The 23,821-nt window shown below is 30.1% G+C and overlaps 3 protein-coding genes across 5 annotated transcripts; 1 reads left to right on the forward strand and 2 right to left on the reverse strand.

Moving 5' to 3' along the window:
• The first annotated feature begins 8,181 nt into the window (after positions 1 to 8,181).
• LOC100810727 (syntaxin-121) lies at positions 8,182 to 10,943 on the forward strand. The gene is made up of 2 exons (XM_041014161.1): positions 8,182 to 9,102; positions 10,207 to 10,943. The coding sequence occupies exons 1-2, from the start codon at positions 8,571 to 8,573 to the stop codon at positions 10,557 to 10,559; spliced, it is 885 nt and encodes a 294-aa protein (XP_040870095.1). The 5' UTR covers positions 8,182 to 8,570; the 3' UTR covers positions 10,560 to 10,943.
• A 3,813-nt stretch (positions 10,944 to 14,756) lies between these two features.
• On the reverse strand, positions 14,757 to 17,126 carry LOC100799014 (putative chloroplast RNA-binding protein 33). Its single transcript, NM_001361132.1, has 4 exons — positions 16,550 to 17,126; positions 16,352 to 16,453; positions 15,240 to 15,548; positions 14,757 to 15,127 (listed from the first exon to the last, which is right to left on the reverse strand). The coding sequence occupies exons 1-4, from the start codon at positions 16,952 to 16,954 to the stop codon at positions 14,999 to 15,001; spliced, it is 945 nt and encodes a 314-aa protein (NP_001348061.1). The 5' UTR covers positions 16,955 to 17,126; the 3' UTR covers positions 14,757 to 14,998.
• Positions 17,127 to 18,410: 1,284 nt separating this feature from the next.
• NF-YA03 (nuclear transcription factor Y subunit A-3) lies at positions 18,411 to 23,333 on the reverse strand. Of its 3 annotated transcripts, none has more exons than NM_001353654.1 (7): positions 23,098 to 23,316; positions 22,607 to 22,652; positions 22,155 to 22,467; positions 20,362 to 20,471; positions 20,194 to 20,262; positions 19,904 to 20,044; positions 18,411 to 19,305 (listed from the first exon to the last, which is right to left on the reverse strand). In NM_001353654.1, exons 3-7 carry the CDS (start codon positions 22,411 to 22,413, stop codon positions 18,898 to 18,900), a joined length of 987 nt encoding a protein of 328 aa, NP_001340583.1. In that variant the 5' UTR covers positions 22,414 to 22,467; positions 22,607 to 22,652; positions 23,098 to 23,316; the 3' UTR covers positions 18,411 to 18,897. The 3 variants fall into 3 exon arrangements, with proteins under 3 accessions (NP_001340583.1, XP_014629410.1, XP_003521500.1); XM_014773924.3 differs by having other exon boundaries at positions 18,417 to 19,305; positions 22,588 to 22,652; positions 23,098 to 23,333; XM_003521452.4 differs by lacking the exon at positions 22,607 to 22,652 and having other exon boundaries at positions 18,417 to 19,305; positions 23,098 to 23,332.
• Between the last annotated feature and the right edge of the window lie 488 nt (positions 23,334 to 23,821).

Genomic DNA, 23,821 nt, shown 5'->3' on the forward strand with positions numbered 1-23,821 from the left:
TAATGTGATTTCTTTTATTTAGTGTTAATATACCAAGTTTCCCAGTGCATTAGCTTTAAGCCGAAGTCAGTGCTGGTGAGGTTAATTGCATTACTCGTGAAATTTTGAGTGATATAGGTTGGCCTTGTTGGAGCTCAATAACAAAAAGGAAAGGTGGGTGATGAAAAATGCTCGAGCTTGTCAAATAAACGTGTTTAGAATATTATTGAACGAATATATTATTTTATAATTCACATAACGGGAGGCGAGCCATTGATTCTGTGAATAAGACAACGAAGAGATAGAGAGAATGATAGTGCATAATAGTGAATCAGTGATGGACTTATTATAGTACGTGAAAGAAGAAAAAAAACAACAGGTAATAAGTGCCTAAAAGAGAATGTTAAAAAAAAAGTACCTAAAAGAGTACCATCTCTTGGTACCTTCCAAAAGACTCTGGTCTTGCTTCAGTTACAAAGCAAAATGGCACGAGCTTTGGGATGATAGTTTGGTGTGGTGTGGAGGCATTGGGTGGTTCTGATGGTGGTGTTTTGGTGGAGGTGGGGTGCAGTGATCATGGAGGTTTGGGAGAGAGATGGTTAGGGTTTTACTTGGAAGAAGAAAGGTAAAAAAGAAATGATTAAATTATTCATTTAGTCCATATAGTTTCTTGATTTTTACTTTTTTAGTTACTATAGTATGAAAGTGCTATTTCTAATTCCTATAGTTTATATTTTAATTTTTTTTTATTCCCGTTTTGAAAGTAGTCTTTTTCGTCTCTATAGTTTCATGATTCTTACTTTTTTAGTTTTATAATTTTCAAATTAAAGAAAATTAAAATATAAACTATAGAAACTAAAAAAAACACTTTTAAATTACAAGGACTAAAAGAGAATTAAATGGTAAAATATAGGGATTAAAAAGACCACTTTCAAACTATAAAGACTAAAAAAGTAAAAACTATGAAACTAAAGAAAGTAAATAAGTAATTTAACTAAAAGAAATATTAGAAAATTTGAAGGTGTGACAAGCAAAAAAAATGAAGAGCTAAGTAATTGCCTAGAAGTGTTCATCACCGGTTGGACCACACTATTATATATATAAAGTATGTGAAAGAGTAACGTGTTATATGTGTGACATTCGTAAAAAAAATAAATTCAAATCTTGATAATTGTCAAGAAAAAATATTACTAATCTATTACTCGACATTTTAATGTAATTACATTTGACTTGTTAATAACAAGATAACATGTGTTAGATTAAACAATCAAAATTATTATTCATTATTTTTAGAAAAATAAAAATATATTATAACATTTTTTAATATATTTTTTGTCATTATATTTAATGTTGAGTCTTATTAACTAGTGTCTTAAGACATTGGTTAAGAAACAAAAATAAGAAAATATTTTATGAATAACATAATTTTTTGTCTCCCAATAAAAATATTTTTACTTTAAATTTTTTAATGAGTGTTCTTAAGGCATGATTAACATTTGTCTTTAAAGTCTATGACGATACATTAGTGTAAAATTAATTTATACTGTTATTTCTTTTTATATATAAAAACGATAAGAAAAACAAATGCCAAACTAATTACAAATGTTCATGGGATGAATATTTTATAATGTCATTTAATTACAAATAAATGTTGATATCATTTTTAAAATAAATTTATTATACATAATAATTTGTGATTGAATGAGATAAGTGAATATTCTTTTCTCTTATTTATGTAAAACTCAAAATAAAAAAATAGAAAATAAGACTCACTAATGTATGTGAGACTCACTTAAATTACAGTTTAAAAAGTGTACTACGAATGTTATTCTCAATGTAATAAAAGTTATTTCCATCAAATTCACTTTAACCTTTTGAATGTCTTACGCAAGCGTGTTTTGTTAAGCAATTTAATATATTATTTTTAAATTTAAAATAAAATAAATGCAATTTAATATTTTTATATTATTTTTTTTATAAAAAATAATAAAGTGAGGGGCTAAAATACTAGTTAAAAAATAAAAACTAACATACCTTAGTTTGGAGCGTGATTTGGCAGCAAGATGGAACAGGATCATTTTCGATTCAGAAAGAACTATGGGGTTCTGCAATTAAAAATTTAAAATCTAAAATCGAAGGGTCAAGGTTTTTAAGATACATTTTATTTCATTATTAACAACATATAAATATTTTTTATGGTAAGTATTCCTGCAGTTGATAATTACCTAGAACCCAAACCTGAAAAGAGTCATCATACTCATAAAAATGATAGTATTCCAGATTTACTCTACATCTTGTCATTATAATTACACATAATAGCAAATTAGTCAGATTATACGTGATTTCAGTTTTTATTCCAATTCCTTTTTAATGAAGCAAGAAATACCGAAATTTCCATGATGATGTGAACATACCTACTACTTTGTGTCTTAGGGCTAATTAATTTGGCCCGTGGGATTAGTTAAGTCATGATAAGCTAAAATAATTAGGTAGGGTGAGACCAATTATTCACTTAATATGTTCATTCGTATTCCTTATTTTTCAATTTTATTTAACTTTCAGTTTTATTATTATTTAGATTTTCAAAATAAAATTCAAAATCAAGGTATCTCTCACATGAGATTTTATTATTATTATTTGTTTTATTTTTTAAATATGTTATTATTTCATGTTTCTAAACAAAAGTTAAAACCATCAAACTTTACTTCCTTTTTTAATAATAAATAATAATAAATGATAAAAAAAATTATTTGATAAAATAGAAATAAAGTTTTTACACTCAATATAATTTTCACACTCAATATATAAGCAGCAAGGTCTCCCTCCAAGTATTAAAAACATATGCATATATTAGCCCATATTATTTAAAGTTGAAGTTTTCACACTCAATATAATTCTTTTCTGTATCTATATATTAATTACTTAAATACCACTTAGTAACTTATATTTCTTATTAATTCATTTTTTTGTCAATTATATTTGACTATTTTTGTTTAATTTTTTTGCATTTTTATTATATATATTTTAATCACGTGCTATTATTATGTAGATAAAAAAAAGAGATGACATGAATTATCTTTTTTATTTCTCCTTATTTGTTTTTGTTCGCGGTTTTTTTTATTCTAAAATAAAATTAACGAATATTTATGAAAATTAAAACTATTTTAATTTTAAAAATTAAGCCGATAAAACATTATTTAGAAAAATACATGTAAATAAAAAATTCATTTTATGTAAATAAAAAATATTTTTGTTTATTTTATTTTTAGTTTTTATGATTTTTTTTAAATTTTACACACACAAACAAACATTTATGAAAAAAGTTAAATAATTTTAAATTTTTAAAAAATTTAAATAAAGGTAAGGTTTTTTTTTAAGCAAAGAACGACTTGAGTTACGTACAAGGCGTATCTAACTATAACAGCTATGCAGCATTGTAAAAATAAAGGTAAGTTTGGAAAATAAAAGTAAGGCAAAACAAAAATCAGAATGTGAATAAACATATTGAAATACCAATAACACCAGCAGCTTATATAACATAATTTTTTAACATAATCTTAAATGGGACTATAGTTAATTTTGTTAACATAATTTTTTATGGTTATTTAAAATATCTAAAAGGGATAAGATTTTATTAAAAAGAAAGAAAGAATTTATTACATTAGAATTTAGAAAGACAAAAATTTTAATAAAATTAATTTTATCACTTTTAGCTACTCAAAACCAATGTCATATGGCTGATGTTAATACTTCTGTATAATATGAGAAAAAAAGTTATGTATTGAAAATATAATTTTTTTTTACACAATCATTTTATTATAATATATATTTGTTAACTTTTAAAATAATTATATTAAAATAATTCAAATAATAATTTATAATCGGCGTAAAATTGCATAAGCATTAAACTTATAGGATATTATGACTTTGTAAATCATTTGGTGTAATGTTGTATTGTAACAAGTATACCTTTGACGGATAAGGTTATTCTTGATTAGGTTTTGATGTACATTTTTTGTTTGTTTGTTTAGGACAATAGTGGTAATTCCATTTAAAAAGTTTGAACATTCAAACATGATGTAGGTGTAACTTTCATAGTGAGAGTCATAATTTTTATACATGAAAAATTCAAACTTAAAATCCAAAATCAGACTTGAACACTTATAACAAAAATAAAATAACATAAATCAGACATGCATGTACACTTGAATCCACCACATGTACGTATTTACTGACATATAAGCTTTTATAAAAATAATAATTACAACTTTAAAAAATTTAATATGATTTTAGTAATAACTAATTTCATTTTTTAAAATGTAAATATATTTAAATTTTTAATAGTTTTGATTGAAAGTATTTCAAATTAATATTTTTTTGTTCTAATTGTTTAAATAAATATTTAAAAATACAAGACAACAAAAGTTACAGACACATTGCTAGCTATTAAGAGCTAAGCGATCTTGAGTTTGCAATCGTATCAAGATGTGTTTAAGCAATATTGTGCCAAAATTATTTTATCGTTTTTTCTTCTTCTATACATTAATTACTATTTTTTGGTATAAAATTGCACAATTTAACTTGGGGTACCATTCCGTAAGAATAAGAATGTGCAAGTAGGTTGGTGACAGACTGGCACATTTCACATTGGTAACGGACTCTTGAATTCATATATTTTTTCCAGGGTTAAGTTATTTAAATTTGGAGTAAGCTTATTTTTTATCCTCTAAATTTAAAATTAATTTTTTTAGTTAATGCAATTTGAACGAAAAAAAATCAACCCCTTTGTCCAAAAGTTGTTAGAGACTTTGTTTACGTGATTAACGGGTTATAAATTATTTACATGATAACTCATTCTGATTTTACCTTTTTATTATAAAAACCTTTTTATATGTATTTTTTTGTAAGTATTAATTTTGATGATGCTTGGACAGAAAATGTTAGAGTAGAAGGACTAGAACAAACTCTATTCTTCTTTTTTCCCTTTCAAATTATACGAATTAAAAAAATCAAATTTAAAATTAAAAATTCTAAAACAAACTCATCTCAAATTTAAAGAACTTAAAAACATATTGAAGCTTTTTTTATATATAATCCTAGTGACAACCCCTTCTGAACTCTTTTTTTCTTTTAATTTTTTTTCATTTCACTGTGATCCACTGGAATATCTATTTTTAATTATTTTTTTTACATTTGTCTTTTTTTTTATTGATGAAATCACTCATTATATTTACTATTTCTTTCTCTTTTTCTATTCAACTCAGGTAAAATTATCACTCATTATCTATTTCTTTTTAATTATTTTTTGCATTTCTTTCTTAGTCTCTAAAAATTGTTTCTTTTTTTTTTCTTCTTCAAATTATACTCGAAGGGGTGAGAAAAAATATTTTTAAAAATATATTTATAAAGCTAGTTTTGATAAACACTTTAACGGGTACTTATAGAAGAGGATAAAATAATTCCTAAAGTTTTCTTATAAACTTAATGAAGTTTATATATTTTTTTTTAAAGTATGGTATAAAAAGTATGAATGTTCATGACGCGTATCTCAAAGTTACTTTGGATGACAAGTTTGGGTTAAAAAATTAGAGTCTGTGTATTTTAGAGACAAGTTCAAAATGTTCCCCACTCAATTTAATGTTTTAAATGTTCTTTTTAAAAAATATAGTTTCTAAACAAGAGAAAAAACAAGATTATGCACCGACAGCAAATAATTTTACACTATAATTATTATATATTATCATATGATAAATTTATTAATTTTTTAAATAAATACCATAAAAATCATACTAACTTTGACTCGTGATTGAAAAACATGTCATTGCATAATAATTAAATTAACTCTTTGAAAAATTGTGTATTAATAATACAACTTTTAAGTTTGACGAATAATACTTTCTTAACACGGTATTATATTTATATTGACCAGAAGTGCTAAAAAACACACACAACTAAAACACACACACATAATCTAATTTTTTTAACATTTCTATTGATTAAAATGTATAAAAAAAACTATAAAATTTAAAGAAGTATAAAGATTTATTAAATAAGATGTGAAATCTATAAAATTATATAATTTTTAATAAATTTTAACTAATAAGAAAGAATATATTGACAATTGTTATGCATACGTAATTTGTATATTTAAATCACATGATAATTATCTAATTTTCTCTCTTTTAACATTTCTTTTGAGTTAAAAATTTAGCTTCTTTTGAGTTTGTATCCATTGAATGCTAAAGTTAGTTCTATTTTTTTGTAGTAAGTGACACAACAGGAGGTCACGAAGATGTTGAAGAACTAGAGTAGCACATTTAGTGTAACTACAACTACTCAACGCAAGGAGTCAATCTGGAGGCCAATTACAACGTGCATGGGTGCTAAGCATGCATCTGACGGCTTAACGTGCGCTCACTTAAGTCGACTGGACTTTATATGTGTGCTCAGCGTGCACATGCAGGCTTAACGCACAGTCATTGTCAAAAAAATATGATTGTGTAACATTTTGAAGATAAAAAGAGGGAGAGCATTGTACCAAAGGGGATACTCAGATATATGAATAGGGCTAGGACACAAGAGAAGAGAAAAAAATCCACTCACTTGAGGATCCTTTCTTCCATTCCTCTTGTTTCCTTTTTGTATTTGTAAGTCTTTCATGATAATGAGAGACTAAATCATCTATTGTTGAGAGCTCAACAACCAAACACTTTTGATGTAATGATTCTCACTATTCATTTAATGTTATTTTAATATTATTGCTTTTTTTTGTTTATTGTCTTTTTATGGTTTAATCACTCTTGCACATGTATGTTATAGGGTTTACTCATTGAAAAATGTTAGCACCCTAAGAACTTGAAAAGGGTATCTAAGTAATTAATGTCTAGGGATAGAATGATATTATTTAGCCTTAATTATGCATCTTTATTCTTAAACTAAATTATTTGATGTAACTTTTAAGGGATTAAGAGTGAAATTAGATAATTTAGACTCTTTCACATAAGGGATCATGGTTAGGATAGGTTAGTAGAGGAATGTAATAATTGGAATAATGTTTAATAGTGAAAAATCTCTAATATTGCATAAAGAATAATTTCGATAGGCCAAACAAACACCCAACACGTCATGAAACTCTGCATCAACCGACAATTATCACCCTTTGTTTTACCTCTTTAATGTGTTCTATTTAATTATCTGTATTAATGTTAAATTTTATATTTTCATATCATTATCAGACAAATATCGAATTTAGTCAATTATCCACTTAAAATTAAAAATATACAAATTCTAAATAAAGTTAAAGTTCCTATAGATTTGATACTTGGACTTATCGTTTTAATCATTGCTCGGACGAATTGATATGATTTTCAAGGAGTTAAGCTATATTTAAAAAAATATGTTAAAAAATATATTCTTAACATTTCTTTTGTATTGATATTTTGTCTTGAAATATATATTATAAAATATACCTTAATTGTTAAAATAAAACACTTCAATAACATTTGCAGATTTCTTACAATTTAACTATATATAATAACATGAAATTAATATATTATGTGAATAAATTAGATTCACATTATATTCTCTCATATATTGTCAATTTTTAATCGTATCGTGTTTGAGTTTAAATAAAAAATCTCCTTATGAAATTTTTTAGCTGGTTAAGAATAAGTTTTGACTCATCTCACGAACAACACCCCTAATATAATATAATTGAACAGTGATTCTTCCGCTGAAAAGAAATATTCAAAAGGTGTTTTGTAAGAGTATGCTTTTGAAACTTGTATATATAAAAAATAAAAACTTAAGTGATATATATATATATATATATATATATATATATATATATATACTTTTTAACATATTTTTAATTACTTTTTATTAATGAATAAACTTTATTAATATCATAAAAATTTGTAAAAGTCACTTCTTATTTAATCAATCTCATTCATGATTTTATAATTTTTATTAAATTTCAAATAATAATAATAATACATAGTATAGTTCCTTAAAAAGAATGTATTAGAGACTTTGCTACAACTTCCCTTGTATACATCACGTTTATAGAATGCCAATTTTTTTCTTCAAATAATTATAATGGAATTAATAGTAAGAAATTAATTAAACCGAACGAGTTTAATTTGGATAAGTGTTGTACTGAAACTAGTTCCAACGTCGAAGGACCATAAGTATCCATAGGAAGCTTCATGTTCAGCCGGTACACGCCGTAGAACACCATTACACTTCAACTATAGTTTCAGCCTAGCTACTATTAAGCTTCAAGTATATATGAAATCTACAAAAACAAATTCCACCGATTCATCCATATTTGACCAGATAACCATGATCTCTCCCCTTTCAAGTACTAGGTTGATTCTATCCACCAGCAATTTTAGATTTCAATGAAACAAGTACATCAGCAGCCACCCTATAAAACCCAACACAATCCTTAATTTTCTAATTCTCAAAACAACCTTTTATTCTTTTATTCTTTTTTTTCTTTTTTTTTTTTACATAAAACTGATATTCTCTATGAGAGACAATCCTGTTATATATCTTAAACGGAGTGAAGTAGAGATCGAATAAATAGAATGAACGACTTGTTATCAGGTTTGTTCTCAAAGGGAAAACAAGAAGAGCATGTGATTGAGATAACAGAAGGTGGTGGCATAATGGAGTTGGAGAAGTTCTTGGAAGAAGTGGAATCAGTGAAGGAGGACTTGAAGGAGCTAGAGCGTCTCCACCTAAGCCTTGATGCTACAAACCAAAACGGAAAAGCGCTTCACAGCCCAAAGGGCGTTAGGGAGCTACGGTCTCGCATGGACCTGGACGTGGCTCTCTCTCTCACCAAAGCCAAGCACGTCAAGGGTCGCTTGGCGGCTCTCCACCGTGCCAACCAAGCCACCCTCTCCTTGCCCGATTGCGGGCCCGGTTCATACTCCGACCGGACCCGAACCGCGCTGGTGGGGGCCTTGACCAAGAACCTTAGACAGTCCATGGCGAGTTTCAATAAGCTGAGGGAGCAGATATCGTACGAGTACAGAGACACCGTGCAACGTAGATACTACGCTGTCACTGGAGAGAACCCTGATCAAGAAACCATCGACCTCCTCATCTCTACGGGTAATAATATATTAATCACAATTCGATTCAAGTTTTACCTCAATCATTTCTGTAATAAAAGTTTTACATTAAAGACCAACACATTAGGTATTCAAGCGAAATTCTAATTCTAATTGCAGAAGGAGTACTTGAGGAACTACAGTTACATTTTGTTCTTTCTGTTCAAAAACGTATATTTTCTTTTTTGATAACTTTTTACAAGAGTTAAATTATTTTAATATAACTTTTTCGATCATTTTATATCTTCAAAAAAAAAAGTTATTAATGATTTCGTTTTACTAATTAAATTTAACATTTAATGTCAATTAATCATCTTTATGCATGTGTTTGTTTAGTTTTTGAGAAGTTTTATGGGTAAAATATAGAAAAATTGTTGGTATTCCACAGGTGAAAATTCTTTACACGACTAACGTAGATTGAGTTTTTTTTTATTGCCATACTCAATTTTATTTATATATATATATATATATATATATATATATATATATATATATATATAGTTTTAGATTGAGTACTTTGTATTAGTATGACTATCATACTCAACTTAGACCTTTGAGTCAAGCCATTACAATTTCAAGGTATCATGAGACACCATTTGTCACCTGCCAAGTCATTTTAAATCTTAATTCTAATAGTGAGAAATATATATACGAACAGAGATTAAATTACATTAGTATAATTTTGATAATAATTATATTCACAATTGTATTGAAATTTTCTTTCACATAAATTATATATATAAAATTCTATATTAATAAAAAATTATTTATTATTTTCTTCATATAGATTAAAATCAATATAATATAAACATTTTAAAATATACTACAATATAAATTATTTTATTACTTAATATTGTTCAATTTTAACAAAATTTTATACATATAATTTTAATAATACCTCAACAGTTAAATTAATAAAAATCACATTAGGTTATAAAAATAATTAATAGTACATCGGTATAATCATATATAGCTAGCTACAAAGTTTTGCATCTAGCAATGAACTGAGGACGTGATGAGATGGGCATGAATTGCGCAAAATTAATCAGGTTGTAGACAATTGTGTGTGTTACTAATCACATTTATATACATTGTGGTGGAGCAGGTGAGAGCGAAACATTCTTACAGAAAGCCATCCAACAGCAAGGGAGAGCCAGTGTCATGGACACAATCCAAGAGATTCGAGAGAGGCACGGCACGATGAAAGAGATAGAGAGAAGCCTACACGAGCTGCACCAAGTGTTCATGGACATGGCAGTGTTGATCCAACACCAGGGTGAACACTTGGATGACATAGAGAGCCACGTGGAACTCGCAAACTCCTTCGTGAGCAAAGGGGTACAGCATTTGCAGGTCGTGAGGAATCATCAGAAGAACACCCGTAACTTCACTTGTTTCGCCGTTCTGCTCTTCATCATCGTGTTGGTCATAATTCTCCCTATTGTTTTCAGAAATTGATGGTGTTATCATCGGTGAGTGGTGGCTATATAATATAATATATGGGATATTCTAACATCAAAACTTGGTAGTCAAGTCAAAGCTGCCATGTGAAAATGCATGCCTTTCTTTCTGTGATCATATATACTATACGTGTAGTGTACGTGCTTTAATTTTTTCCTTGCCGTTGTTTAACGTCTCTTTGAGGATTTTCCCGACAATGTAACTTTTACTAGCATGAAGGCTAGGCTGGAGCTAATTAAAGCACTTTAATTTTTCTTTTTGAGTTCTTGGCCTCTCTCAAAGAAGAGGAAAGAGAAGAGAATGGAGGCAAAGGATGATGTTGTTCATGTTAACAAGGAAGTGTGGATATATATATATAAAATAAATTTTTCATCTTTGAAATTTTGGTGATTGTTATTTTGAGTCTCCAACATTTAAATTTTATTTTATAAAAGATTAAAAAATATATTTTTTGAAATTAAAAAAAAATATAAGTCATTATTATCTTATTCTAACATTCAGAAAAAGAAAAAAAATTACTTAAATATAAAGATTGAATGGAAAATTGGACACGGCCGAAAAAGGCAGGCCCAATTAGCTTTATGCTATTCCGAGTCAATCATACTCACATTTCTTTGTTTTTTTTTTTTCAAATTAGATCTGATATTTATTTATTTTTACCTTAAAAAAATTTCTTAATTTTTAACTCACATTACATCCAGATCTTCTCCCTCTTGTTTAATAATTTAACATAGAATAAGTACATGTTGGTCACATGACTTTTAATGAAAATTGATGTCCAAAATACTCACATCTTCTTCCTTTTAATTCCATAAAATATATGACACTATTTTGAACCTGAATATATTTTAAAATTTTTTTTCTAATTAGACGTGAACCCAATTTTTTGTTGGACGTGAACCCATCTTGTTGGTTACGCATGTGCTAACACGCTTCATTCTTCTTCTTCTTCTTCTTAACTCAAATTTTTTGGTACGTGTTGGGTCATTTGGTTGTTACATTTTTGTTGGACGTGTTCTCGACAATGTCTATTGATTGAATACGGTCATTTGTTTTAAATTTTAGTATATTTGCTCTTGCATTTGTGTTTTTAATTTTTTTGAAATATTTATTTTTGATAGTTAGGAGTTTGATATAATGTCTCAATCAAAAGCGACATGTTCTTCAAGTGTTAATAACAATGAAGTAAAAGTCAAATATTAAAGAAAAAATTGTTATTGTCTTAAGAAAAATCCATTCACAGGATCAATTGTTAATGTGTTATTAAGTATTTAATAAAGATGTTATGACAATTTCGTATGCTCACGTATTTTAATTGATATTACTTAACGACGTTAACACATAAAGGTGATAAAAGTAATATAAAAAAGGAGTGATATCATGTGTAATTTGAAAAAAACACAGGAGTGCAAGTGTAACAAAAATATTAGGATAATTTCTATTCACATATTTTAATTGACGTTAATTAACGAGTTGACAAAAAAGAATAAACATAATGTAAAAAAAAGACAGAATATAGTGTAATTTGAGAATCGAGAAAAAGACACAATATAGTGTAATTTGAGAATTGAGAAAAAAAGGATAAATAGTCATTTTTCTCCCTTAATGTGTAATTCACTGACAAATGTGCGCTCATGAAAGATGAGAATACAAAATTTAGTCTTTGAAAGTGTAAAAAGTGTAACAAATATATCATGCTGTTAACTTTCTCTGTCACCGTTAATAAAGTCGCCTACGTGGCACAGAAGGATAAATTTGTCACTGAAATAATAACCAACATGAATTGCCAGTATATGGGCATATTTATCATAATATTTTTTTTTTACTTTTCATCTTTTCACTTCAATGACAGATATATCCCTAAAAAGATGATAATACAAAATTTAGTCCTCGAAAATATAAAAGTGCGACAAATATATTCGAATGTTAATAATAGAGTGTGACTAATGATTATTATTATTATTATTATTATTATTATTATTATTATTATTATTATTATGTGTTTATAATTTAATGCTCATATTTGTTTAGTACTTAAGTAATATATTTTTTAAATTGCCTTTTAATATATATATTTTTATTATTTTAATTTTTTTTGTCAAACTTTAATCTTTACAGTTAAAAAAGACTTTATCTTATATCTTATAATTTTATCAAATTTCTACTAAATTTCTCAATTTTAATCTTTAAAATTATTTCATATCCCAATTTCAACTTAAATAACCTTATAGTTAGATTGAAAATAATATGTCTGAGAGTTTTGAGTAGAAAAAACACAATCGACTGCAAGACCAATTTATTTATTTTAGAAAAAAAAATAATCAACTTTTTTTTTTTTAAAAAAAAGTCTCACAAAATTTAAACTAGATAAAACTAAAGTGGATTTTTTTTAAAAAAAAAGTTTCACAAAATTTAATCAATTGAGTTATCATTTAAAAAAATAAAAGTCTTTTATTTCTTGAAATTTTTTGTTTCTTCAATTAATTATTAATCTTTATTATGTGTTTTTCCATAATATGTCAAATGGAATACAAGATTGTTACAACCTCTAAATCAGTAAGAGATAATAAATCTCTGTACTAGTTTTTTTTTTAAGTTAACATCTATATTAGTTTGAGTATTATTGTATTTTTTATTTACATTTATTTGGGTTCTTTATTTGTTAGTAACTGTTTTTTATTTCATTCATATTATGTATAATAAGTGTTGTCTCGAGTAGAAGCACATAAGATTTATCCATGGGATTCTTTCATATTTGAGGTATATATATACATTTTAGTTTAATCTAGTTTTTGATTTTCTGAGACTTTTTTTTTAAAAAAAATAATTGATTATATTATTTTTTAAAAATAAATAAATGAATAAATTTGGTCATGCGGCTCATGTTTTTTCTACTCGAAACACATGACATATTAATTTCAATCTAAATATTAGAGTACTTAAGTTAGAATTGGGATATAAAATAATTTTAAAAATTAAAAGTGAGAAATTTAGTAAAAATTTGATAAAATTATAAAATATAAGATAAAGTTTCTTTAACAATAAAGATCAAGATTTGATGAGAAAATCAAAATAATAATAATATATATATTAAATTTCTCATTGCTAAGCCTACCTTGGACCAGTACTAGACTACTAGATAACGATTTTAATTTCATGCTCTGCTTGCCTAATTTACTGGTGACTCGTTGGCTAAGGAATGTCCCTTTTGGTATTCATTGGTGCGCGTGTGTATTGCTCACATAATGTCTTCCGGAGCTCCAATAAATTTTTTGCTTTGCAGGATATTTTTCCCTCATGACTTGGATTCTGCAGCTGATGCTCTTTGGCGGTAATTCTACATAAAAAAACTTGCTAGTGATTTGGCCTTTTCTTTGCTTATATTCGGATCTGTTCTATAGACCAAATCCTCATTTTCTTTAGAAAGCTTGGTAGTGACAAATCAAGAACTGATTTCCAGAGGCCAGTTTAATGAGTGTAGAACAAATTATTACATTCTATGATACTATGATACTGAACCAGAAGCCAAAAGGAGCCGATAAGCCGCAATGATGGTTAATGTTTAGAATGTCATGACTGGAAGTAAATCAAAGAAGGCTGATTGGTGGTCGATCTGTAGTCTCCTATGTGCCTCAAAACATTGTTGTTGCTTTGCACTTTTTTTTTTTGAAGTCAGTATGAGTTCAACTGTTCAAGCCTAGTGTAAGATGATACAACGGTCAGTTTGTCACTCGTAACATCATGCCTTGTGTGAACATGTTATATTGTTATTCAATTAAATGTCATAAAATCTGTTGTTGACAAATGACAATGATGAACTTCGATCTAAAAGCGTGATATCAAGTACCACTTCAGATTTTTCTTTCTTCTTTATTTCGAGTTTTATGATACTTACTGTTTGCCACAAAATTCTGTTACAAACACCCTAAAAGGGTTACCAATCATTCTCATGAAAAATTTGTTGCCAATCATCTAGGTTATTTGATAATTATCAATTTGGCACTATTAAAATTATATGCAAAGTAATCACGATATATAAATGACTTGAATTACTCTTTTGCTAACATCAAAGCGGGTTCTTTAGTTTAAGTATTATTGGCTTTGGAACATGCTCGTAGCCAAGCTTGTTTCTCTATTACCAGCCAACAGTATTTTCCCTCTCAACAGAAGGTTAGGACTTAAAAGAATTACCACTTGAAGAAATTATTAGTTCACCAAACTGTGAAAGGTAGACTTTCATAATTACAAACTGTATAATTAACATCGACCCCTTATAGATATGTTCAATAACAAGTACATTTCACAACTGCCTGAAGGTCTAGTTAGTGTATACCAAAGTGACTAGCAATTGACAGGAAATTTGCCAAGAGAAACCTTTCAGGAAGAAGCTGAATGACGTGCATTTTGCGGGCAAAATTTTGATCGACCATATTTCCTTATGTGCTGGCACTAGACACCAATTCCGAGCTTTCAACATTGCTTCCTACATTTTTCTGAATTACTGGAGGAGATGAAGGTGCCCTTGCTTCAGCCAAATTCAACCGCAAGGGCCGACCTTGTACCTCCTGAAAAAATAACATTACATTCAGAAGGAATGGTCATATGGTTAGACTAATATGAGTGATATCATAAGATGAACTTGAAGTTGCAAAACTAATGTACCAAAATTGTTCTTACCACACCATTCATAATGTCCAAAGCAGCCTGTGCAGATTCAGCAGTTTCAAAAGAAACAAACCCAAAACCTCGAGATCTTCCACTGTCCCTCTCATAGATGACCTTGGCACTCAATACGCCTGGCTGCTCAGCAAAAGCTTCCCTAAGACCCTGTGAGGTCAGTCCCCAGCCAAGGTTTCCAGCATAGATCTTGTGAGGGCTGTCTACAAAACCTCTGTAACTGTTCCGTATTTTGGACCCCATTACCAACCTTTCCCCTCCTTTGGGTACCTCTGGGAAGTTTACCTTAACAGTCCTACCACCAACTTGCTGTTCACAAAACATTCATTAGCATTAGCATTGAAATGATAATTTATTACAAAACTCTCACAGTTTTGAATACCACACTTTTATTGGCTAAAATATATTAAGAATCATACAATAATAGTGTCTTGCCAACACTCCTCTATAGATAAATATTAGTATAAAACTATAAATAGTGCCAAAAGAAAGAAAATGCTCCTTTGTAACCTGGAAATTTTCAATTTTTAAGAATAATGTAATGCATCATTTGCCAATAAGTCATTGGGCCAGTTTGTTTAAACTTAAAATAAGCAATTTTAGAATAAGCAGAAGTAGTTTAGACAAACACTAAAAAAACAGAAAGCTGCTTATTTTATTTAAAATAAGTGCTTTTTTTAACAAATAAGTTTAAACAAACTAACCCATTATCATAATTCATAAGGACCTAATCATCCTTTGACAATTTAATGAAATAACAGAACATACTCTAGGCAATGTCTAGCACTACATTGATCAAAGGGAGCAACACAAAACAAATTAACTAATTAGAACATCATATCTTTCTGATTATGATTATGAAGATTGCATAAATGAAATCACATAGGAGTGCTAGTAACACACAATCTAACACTCTCCTTACAACATGTTTTTCTCATTGATTGAAATTCATGTGTCTCACTACACTAGTTTGGGAATGAAACCCGCCAAACGGGGAATGAAACTCACATATGGACTTACATGAATTACATACAATAAAGGAGTGTGAAAAGAATGTGTTGCTAGCATTTCTCATGAATGAAATTATGCAGCTGCTAATGTATGAGACTTACCGAGCCATCAAACATTCGAATTGCCTCTTTAGCATCCTCAACATTCCCCATTGTAACAAATGCAAATCCCCTGCTTCTGTCCGTGACACGATCATACATAATCTACATAATTCAATCAAACAAAGACCAGCATTAGATTGCACAACAAAAGCCTTAAATTCATCAATCAAACAGGAAAATAAGCACAAAAGAAGAAACCTCAACAGACGCCACGGTGCCAGCTTCTCCAAAGAGCTCAGCCAATGCGGAATTAGTGATTGAATATGGCAAGTTTCCAACATAGAGCCTCCCAGCATCGTATGAATCAGAAACCTTTTGCTCTTCCTCTTGTTCTGTTTTTTCCACAGGTTCTGTTTCTGGTTCGTCTTGTTGGAACTCTGTGGTGTCTTGAGCTACTTCAAACCCATCGAAGGCAGCGGAAGGAGGGGGAAGACGGTGAAGTGGGAAAAAGGAAAGAGTGAAACTTTGGGACTTGAGGTTGAGAGTGAATGGTTTTTGGGATATGGGTCTTTGACGGAAGTTGCAGGTGGTGAGTGAAAGGGAAGGGTGTGTGAAGGAAAGGTTGTATATTCTGTTGCAGATAGAAGAGGAAACAGCAGCCATTGGGTGAATGAGAGAAAATGAGGGTTGCGGTTTCAATTTTCAAACTTGACAAGTAAATTGCGAGGAGACATCCATTGTTGAATTGGGGCTTTCTAATTGACAGGTGAGTAGGATAAGGTTTCTTTGCTTCCGGCTTGGAACGAGTCCAAATGTTACTCTCACTTCTCTGCATACATTTCTTTTCTAATTATTTTACTCAAAAATAAAAATAAAAATCATGGTTTTCATTTTTATAATCTTTTCTCATCAGAAACCACAAATGTCCTCATATTTGATCAGATATTAATCTGGTTGGTGATATGTGATTGTTACTAATTCAAAAAAAAAAACTTTACATACAAATTTATATAATAATTATTGAGTGAAAAATTCAAAGTTTTTAATTAAAGTATTTTATTATAATATGTAAAGAATTTTTACACTATTGTTAAAAATGACTTACGAAATAATTAGTATAAAAATCAATAAAATTATTAACATTCTAATTTCTGATCTGTTGACAGACTATTCTTTACATTGGTATTGCATGTACTGTATAGTGGTAATACCATACACCATTGATAATCTTAGTAGTTGGATGTGAATATGTTGATTGTAAAATTTTAAAAGTATTAAATAAATATCAGGATAATTTACTGATCAATTAAAATCAATGAATCACAAATAGTTCAAAACTCACCTAGAACACTCCATAACAATCCTTCGAAACACTGGTATCAGTAATCTCATGAGATAAGTATGAACTTAAATAATGGCTGATAAAGGAAGTTGAGGGAGTAATTTGTTTTGCAGATGCCTAGGAGGTGGTGATTTGGCAAGAATTTGAGCCGTTGTCTCCCCAAAATTAGAAACTATAATATTCTAGCCAAATTTCCTTGACTCAAAAGTCAAAATGATTAGAGGAAATTTCAAAAAAAAATAAAAAATCTAAAGTAACCGACATCTCTGTCCGACTTCCGCTGAATCGCGGGCAGTGTGTTTTTATTAAAGAACAGGCAATTATATGTTACATGAAAAACGAATTAACTGAGTAAAGCACCTAGAGCCACAAAAGTGTTACTATAGCATCTAACTTACCATGATTCTTTTTTCTTTTGTCAAAGGAAGTCTTATGATTGAAATTTTATAGTACCCTCTAGCTTCAGTGAATAACCCCATCTATTAATCGCCACAAATCTCCCTCAAACTTCTATAGTATCCATCTGGCGTTTTTTTTTTTCTTAACTAGACTTTCCAATCAATCACCTAAGTCCACCAAAGTATGAAATGAAATCTTATTTATGGAAACAAACTATATATTTTTAGCTGATGGATTGATGTGGTTGTCAGATAGTCCACCAAATAAATTTTCAAGAGTTGGCTAGTTACACCTACTTTTTGACTTGCATGCTGCATCGGTTGGGAATTGGGACAGTTTGCTGGACTTGCTATTTTCCAAATGAAATGGATGCATTGCTCAACAGGAGAAAAACACACCAATGCTTTATTTTTTCTAACAAAGACCACAGAACAAGGTTCTATAATACATTGTTCCTCGAAGTCAGAAATACAAAATACAACACCACGTTTAGACATTATTCGAAGCACACATAACTAGAGTTTCATGCTTTCATTTTCACACAAAGACAGAAACATAGTTGTCTTCTGCATCAGGATATCAAGTCATTAGTTTGTACCATGCCAACAACATTCCTGTGCAGAAAGACAAATTACTGCAAGTACATCAAGCCAAGGATGAGTTGCCTTCAGTTACAATGAGCCAAGGATGGATTGCCAAAGTATGAGCCAAGGATGGATTGCCTAGACCAGATGTGAGGACGATCTTACCGAGCGAAACTTGTCACAGTCAGCACACGCAACTGAAACGAAGCTTCTTCATCTGGCCTCATCGAGGATGGGCCTGGTGCAATGCTACAGCAAGCCCACCCTTGATTCTTTGCAAATCAAACTTTAAGGTTGCAGCAGTTACCTGCTGCTGCAACCCATTTGGTGGGTATGATCATACCGCGCCCACCATCTATCATGTCTGCAAAAGAGTGGACAGCAGATCCAAGATGATTGAGAGAAAAGCTGTCAAGACCTCCCCGCGAATACATGCTAGTCACCTCTGAACCAGAAATATTTGGACTGCTTCCATTAGTCTCTTTTGATGAATTAAAAGTTCCAACCTCAGATTGAAGGAATTCAGAACTCTGAGAGCCACTAGACTGCAATTGTTCACCAACAGTTTTATGCACTTCATTTCCAATTTTACCATTTCCGTCAACAGAATTCTTAGTGTTCAAGAAGCGACCCCCACATCCTCTTGGTCGCCGCATTGCATGGAGATGGCGTGATTCGTGCATATAGGGCTGTAATACAAACATGAAACCCAAATAACTATAAAAGGTGAAAAGGATATAATACTATTTCACAAGTAATCAATGTCTGTGATCAGCATAGAACGTGAGTGACAAATAGAATGCATGCATTGAATGAGTGACAAATAAAGTAGTGGAATAATCAAATAGTATTGGTTCAGAAGTGCTCCTTCAATTCTTTCTCATGATTTTTTGATTTCTTTCATGAGAACTAGTGAAAGAAAAAGAAAAAAAGAATGAATCGTTGAACCGTGTGATTTGTATTGATGATACAAATTGTACAGATTCATTAATGTATTGCAAGATATGAAGTCATATGAGATTCATCTTATACAAATCGATAAGTAGTCAAATCGTATCGAGTAATAACTATGATATCTGCAGTATGCAGCTCACACAAATATACTACATATTGTCTTGGGTATATAGTGCACGTTGCTTGAAAGAGATAATCTATCACTTTCTACAAAAGTTAGGCCAGACCACCCTATCATAACTACTTTTTTTCAAGGCCAGTGAAGCTGAGACTATAATGTTCATTAATATAAGTGAAAAAATATTTGGGATACCCCCATATGAGGAATCATACCTTGCGACGTTTAGTCAATTTGTGATCAAGTACAGCTTTGGCACGGGACTGCCGACGTCTAATGATTCCATGGTACTGCTTAGCATTTACGTAAATTGGTTCATCATCAGATGTCATGTTAAGTGGCAGCATTATACGTCCCTAAATTGTTACAGATGTTACATAGATGATTTAGTAAATAGAGAAAGATTTGCACTAGATCACCAAATGATAACTGAAGGCAAAAAAGCATGTTAAGAGCATGGTATGGTTTATATGGATTAAGAAGCTTGCTGGAGAAAAAGACAAACCGAAATTTGAGGTGCATAAGCTGAGAAGAGTCCATAAAATTGATCCGTATAAGGATATTTTGCACATATCTACAAAGGGAAAAATACCAAGCAAAAGCAAAATATGTTTACACACACAAAAAAGAAATGCTAAAATATCAAAGTGGTTACTTTTGAGAGAAGTTTTACCGTGGGCAGACTAAACCCTATCTCAAAACGAGACTGTGGATCAGTAAGCGATGACTGCAGTGACATGGTTGTCTGAAGCTTTTGCGCATCATCTGACATTTTACAATCATCTGAAGAAGAAACGTCTTAACGGTTACCCACAGGAAAGTTGATGTATAGAATAGTTCAAAAACAAAATGCATAGAATAGTTTTGCTAAGCAGTCTACAATTCTGCTGGAGTCTGTGATATAATTTTAGCTTCGGAACTTGACCAAGAAAAAATCAATTTCAAGTGTGTTTTTTTTATCAGTAGCACATGAGCCTAAAAGGATAAATGGATCATCTTATTCTATCTGTCTTACAATTTGATAACCAACATTTCTATGATCCCAATATTTCTGGAATTTTTTAAGACAGCATGAGAATAAGGGTGGGGGGGGACAGGAATCATTCTTCATGAAGGAATTGGATTCATCCATAATACAAATAATGAGAAAAACACAAGTTCAATTCCGTGTGTGAAAGTCTGAGTGAATATGTACATATTCACTATGATTGTCTCCCTTCCAAAGACTATCCATTGCTAGCATGTTTCAAGTTTCATCCCATCGTAGCTAAATCTATGGATTTCCTCCTGAAATATCCTAGCATACAGCAAAGCAGAAGTCCCTTGTGGCCTTGTGAGGTGTATGTGGAAAGCGGTTTGCTCAAAATTGAAAGTCATGATATATATGCTCTCTAAAGCATATTTAAAAAAAAAATTAATGATTTGTTCCTTATTGTTCCTCTCAAAATTAAATTTAGTCCCTATAATTTAAGTTTTAAAACCATTGAGAAAGTCCCTATAGTTTTCAAACAATTCAAACCAACCATGTTAATTGGCCTTATTCCCTGTTTAGATTGAAATTGTAGAACTATAACAGGGACCATTTTGCATTGCTTGAAAATTACAAGGGCCTTTATAAAGGGTTTTGATTTTGGATTGAAACTACATGGACCAAATTAGTGATTTAACCTTTCTATTTCTTTGGGGAAAGGGGTAAAGTCTCCTCTGGAATGCATTTAATGAAGGCATTTTTTATTTTACTTTCACCAGTACAAGTCAGTAAGCACAGCTAATCACACTTTAATTTTAGTAATCGACATGAAAGATTAAGTTGAATTCGTTAGATCTTTCATATGTATAATTTATTTCCTTGTGGTGATGACAGCCCATCATTGAGAACAACAACAAGTTCCATTGTTTGCTTATCATTCTTCATTCTTCTCTCAACCAAGAATGTCTTAAAACAAAATCAGGTCCACATATTCAAGCTTACCATGTTCTGTGTTCATGAAAAAAAAAACTAAGTTTACTCTAGAGACAGATTTGTTGTAGCCATACAAAGCTTAATTAAAAAATAATAATACTCTTTGCTTTTTCTTTGATTTTCCAAACTTTGTTTAGGTGTTTGCCCATCCGTTACACACATTCCAAGGAATCAAACGTGACTAGAAATATTTGGTGGATTCACATTGAACGGATTTTCAACATTTTCACAAACACATCCTAAACTGATATCTGCAGATCATTTTACTTTTTCTTTATCCTAAATATCACCTCACATGATATCTATCTCCCAAAATTTTATGACAAAAAGATGCACAGAAAGTCAGGAACTATCTGCTGTGGGCTGGTATCTGTGTTATACTCACATACAGTCACAACTCCATAAACAGTTTATTACAATTACTATTTTGGTGAAGAACAGGTGTAACTAAAATTGTACAACTCAACTAGTGAGAGATACATCCAAAAAATCAAATTAAATACCTGGAAAGATTGTAAACTGAGTTATGTGCCCTTTACCCAACACTTGGTCAGCTCCTCTTGCTAGTGGCTTAGTGGCAGCAAGTTGGTCTATGCAGTTTGGCAGCTCCAATGAAAAGGGTTTCACTTGGCCACAAGACTCTCCCTGATGAACAGATTGAGATCCAAAAGCACTCCACCAGGGTGCTGAAGCTGCAGAAGACAACGTGCCCACAAAATTGTGCGCATTTCCTTCGTGCTCTTTAAGATAAACAGTTTGCATCGTCCCAAAAGATGATTTCTTAGTTAATCTTGTTGGTTTGTAGTAAGCAGCTTTCTGTAAGCAAAGATGGAAAAACAATTACGAAAGCATGTCAAACAGTAAGGCCAAGGGGAAAATACAAATATACAGCTGAATCAGTACATAAATAATAAAAGAGGAGAGGAGAATCAGTACATAAATAGTATGTATGTACCTCAGACTTTTATTCAGTCTTCAGCATAAACATCAATAGAAAGGAGCTGAATTGAAATATACATCAAAACACAAATTTCAATTTCCATGCCTTATCAATAATCAATAATAATAATAAGTTAATAAGACCAATCTAGAAAGCCAAAGCAATAATAAAACTGAAGACTTTAGCTTGAAAGCGGGACATAAAAGTGAAGATAATTAGAAGGAGACAAAAGTAAGATGGGAATTACAATCAAAGAAAAGCACAGCCCAACAACTATACCAACAGAAAAGTACAAACAGTAAACCAGAAATGAAGCTACATACATAATACAAAACCCAGATACATAAACCAAGTACACCACTAGAAGAACCACAAAAACAAAATACTCTCAAAAAATACCACACACACACACCAAAAAACAGAAAAGTCAAGCTCCATATATAGAGTGAGTTGACAATAACCGTAAACTCCAAGAAGGAGAAGAAACAAAGGAGAGCAGTACTAACATATGAAACTCAGTTGTAGAAACTGAAGAAGGAGTAGCGGCATCGAATCCTACGCAGAAGCAGTGTTTAACCCCATCAGGTTGGAGTCATGTCGGTACGTACAATATGAAGAAGCAAATTAAAAACACAAAGGAGAGAGAGAGAGAGTGGAAGTAAAAGGAAAGAAAGAAGGGAGATGAAAGCGTACAAGTGTAATCGAAAACAACACACCAATGAGGTTTGGTTTTCATGCATAGTAAGGTCCCTCCACCTCCTTTTAGTACTATTTTGACCTGTTTTTTTTATTATTATTATTTTATTTTTATAACATCACTCACTGCCACTCATCTTTTTGTAGTAGCATCTTAGACAGTACCAGTACTTGCTTCTCTACCTCTTTTTGTTCATTTTTAAGTTTCTAAAACCGAAAATAGGATTATCAAACTCGAAAGTTTATATAAATTTGGTAAGAGTTTTATAGATTAGACTTTTGGACTCAACTTGTAAACTCATAAGTCCATTTTATATAAAAATAATATATATATATATATATATATATATATATATATATATATATATATATATATATATATATATATAACATATCAATTAAACATTTCAACAATATAATAATAAAAAATAATAAATCATAAATTTCACAATACTTAAATAGTCAAGTCTAGTAATACATCACTATTAGATAATAACTTGTAGATGTTACAGTGATGGTAGAGCATTCTCATCG

The sequence above is a fragment of the Glycine max genome, chromosome 3 (genome assembly GCF_000004515.6).
Source record: "Glycine max cultivar Williams 82 chromosome 3, Glycine_max_v4.0, whole genome shotgun sequence".
Classification (NCBI taxonomy): Eukaryota; Viridiplantae; Streptophyta; class Magnoliopsida; order Fabales; family Fabaceae; genus Glycine; species Glycine max.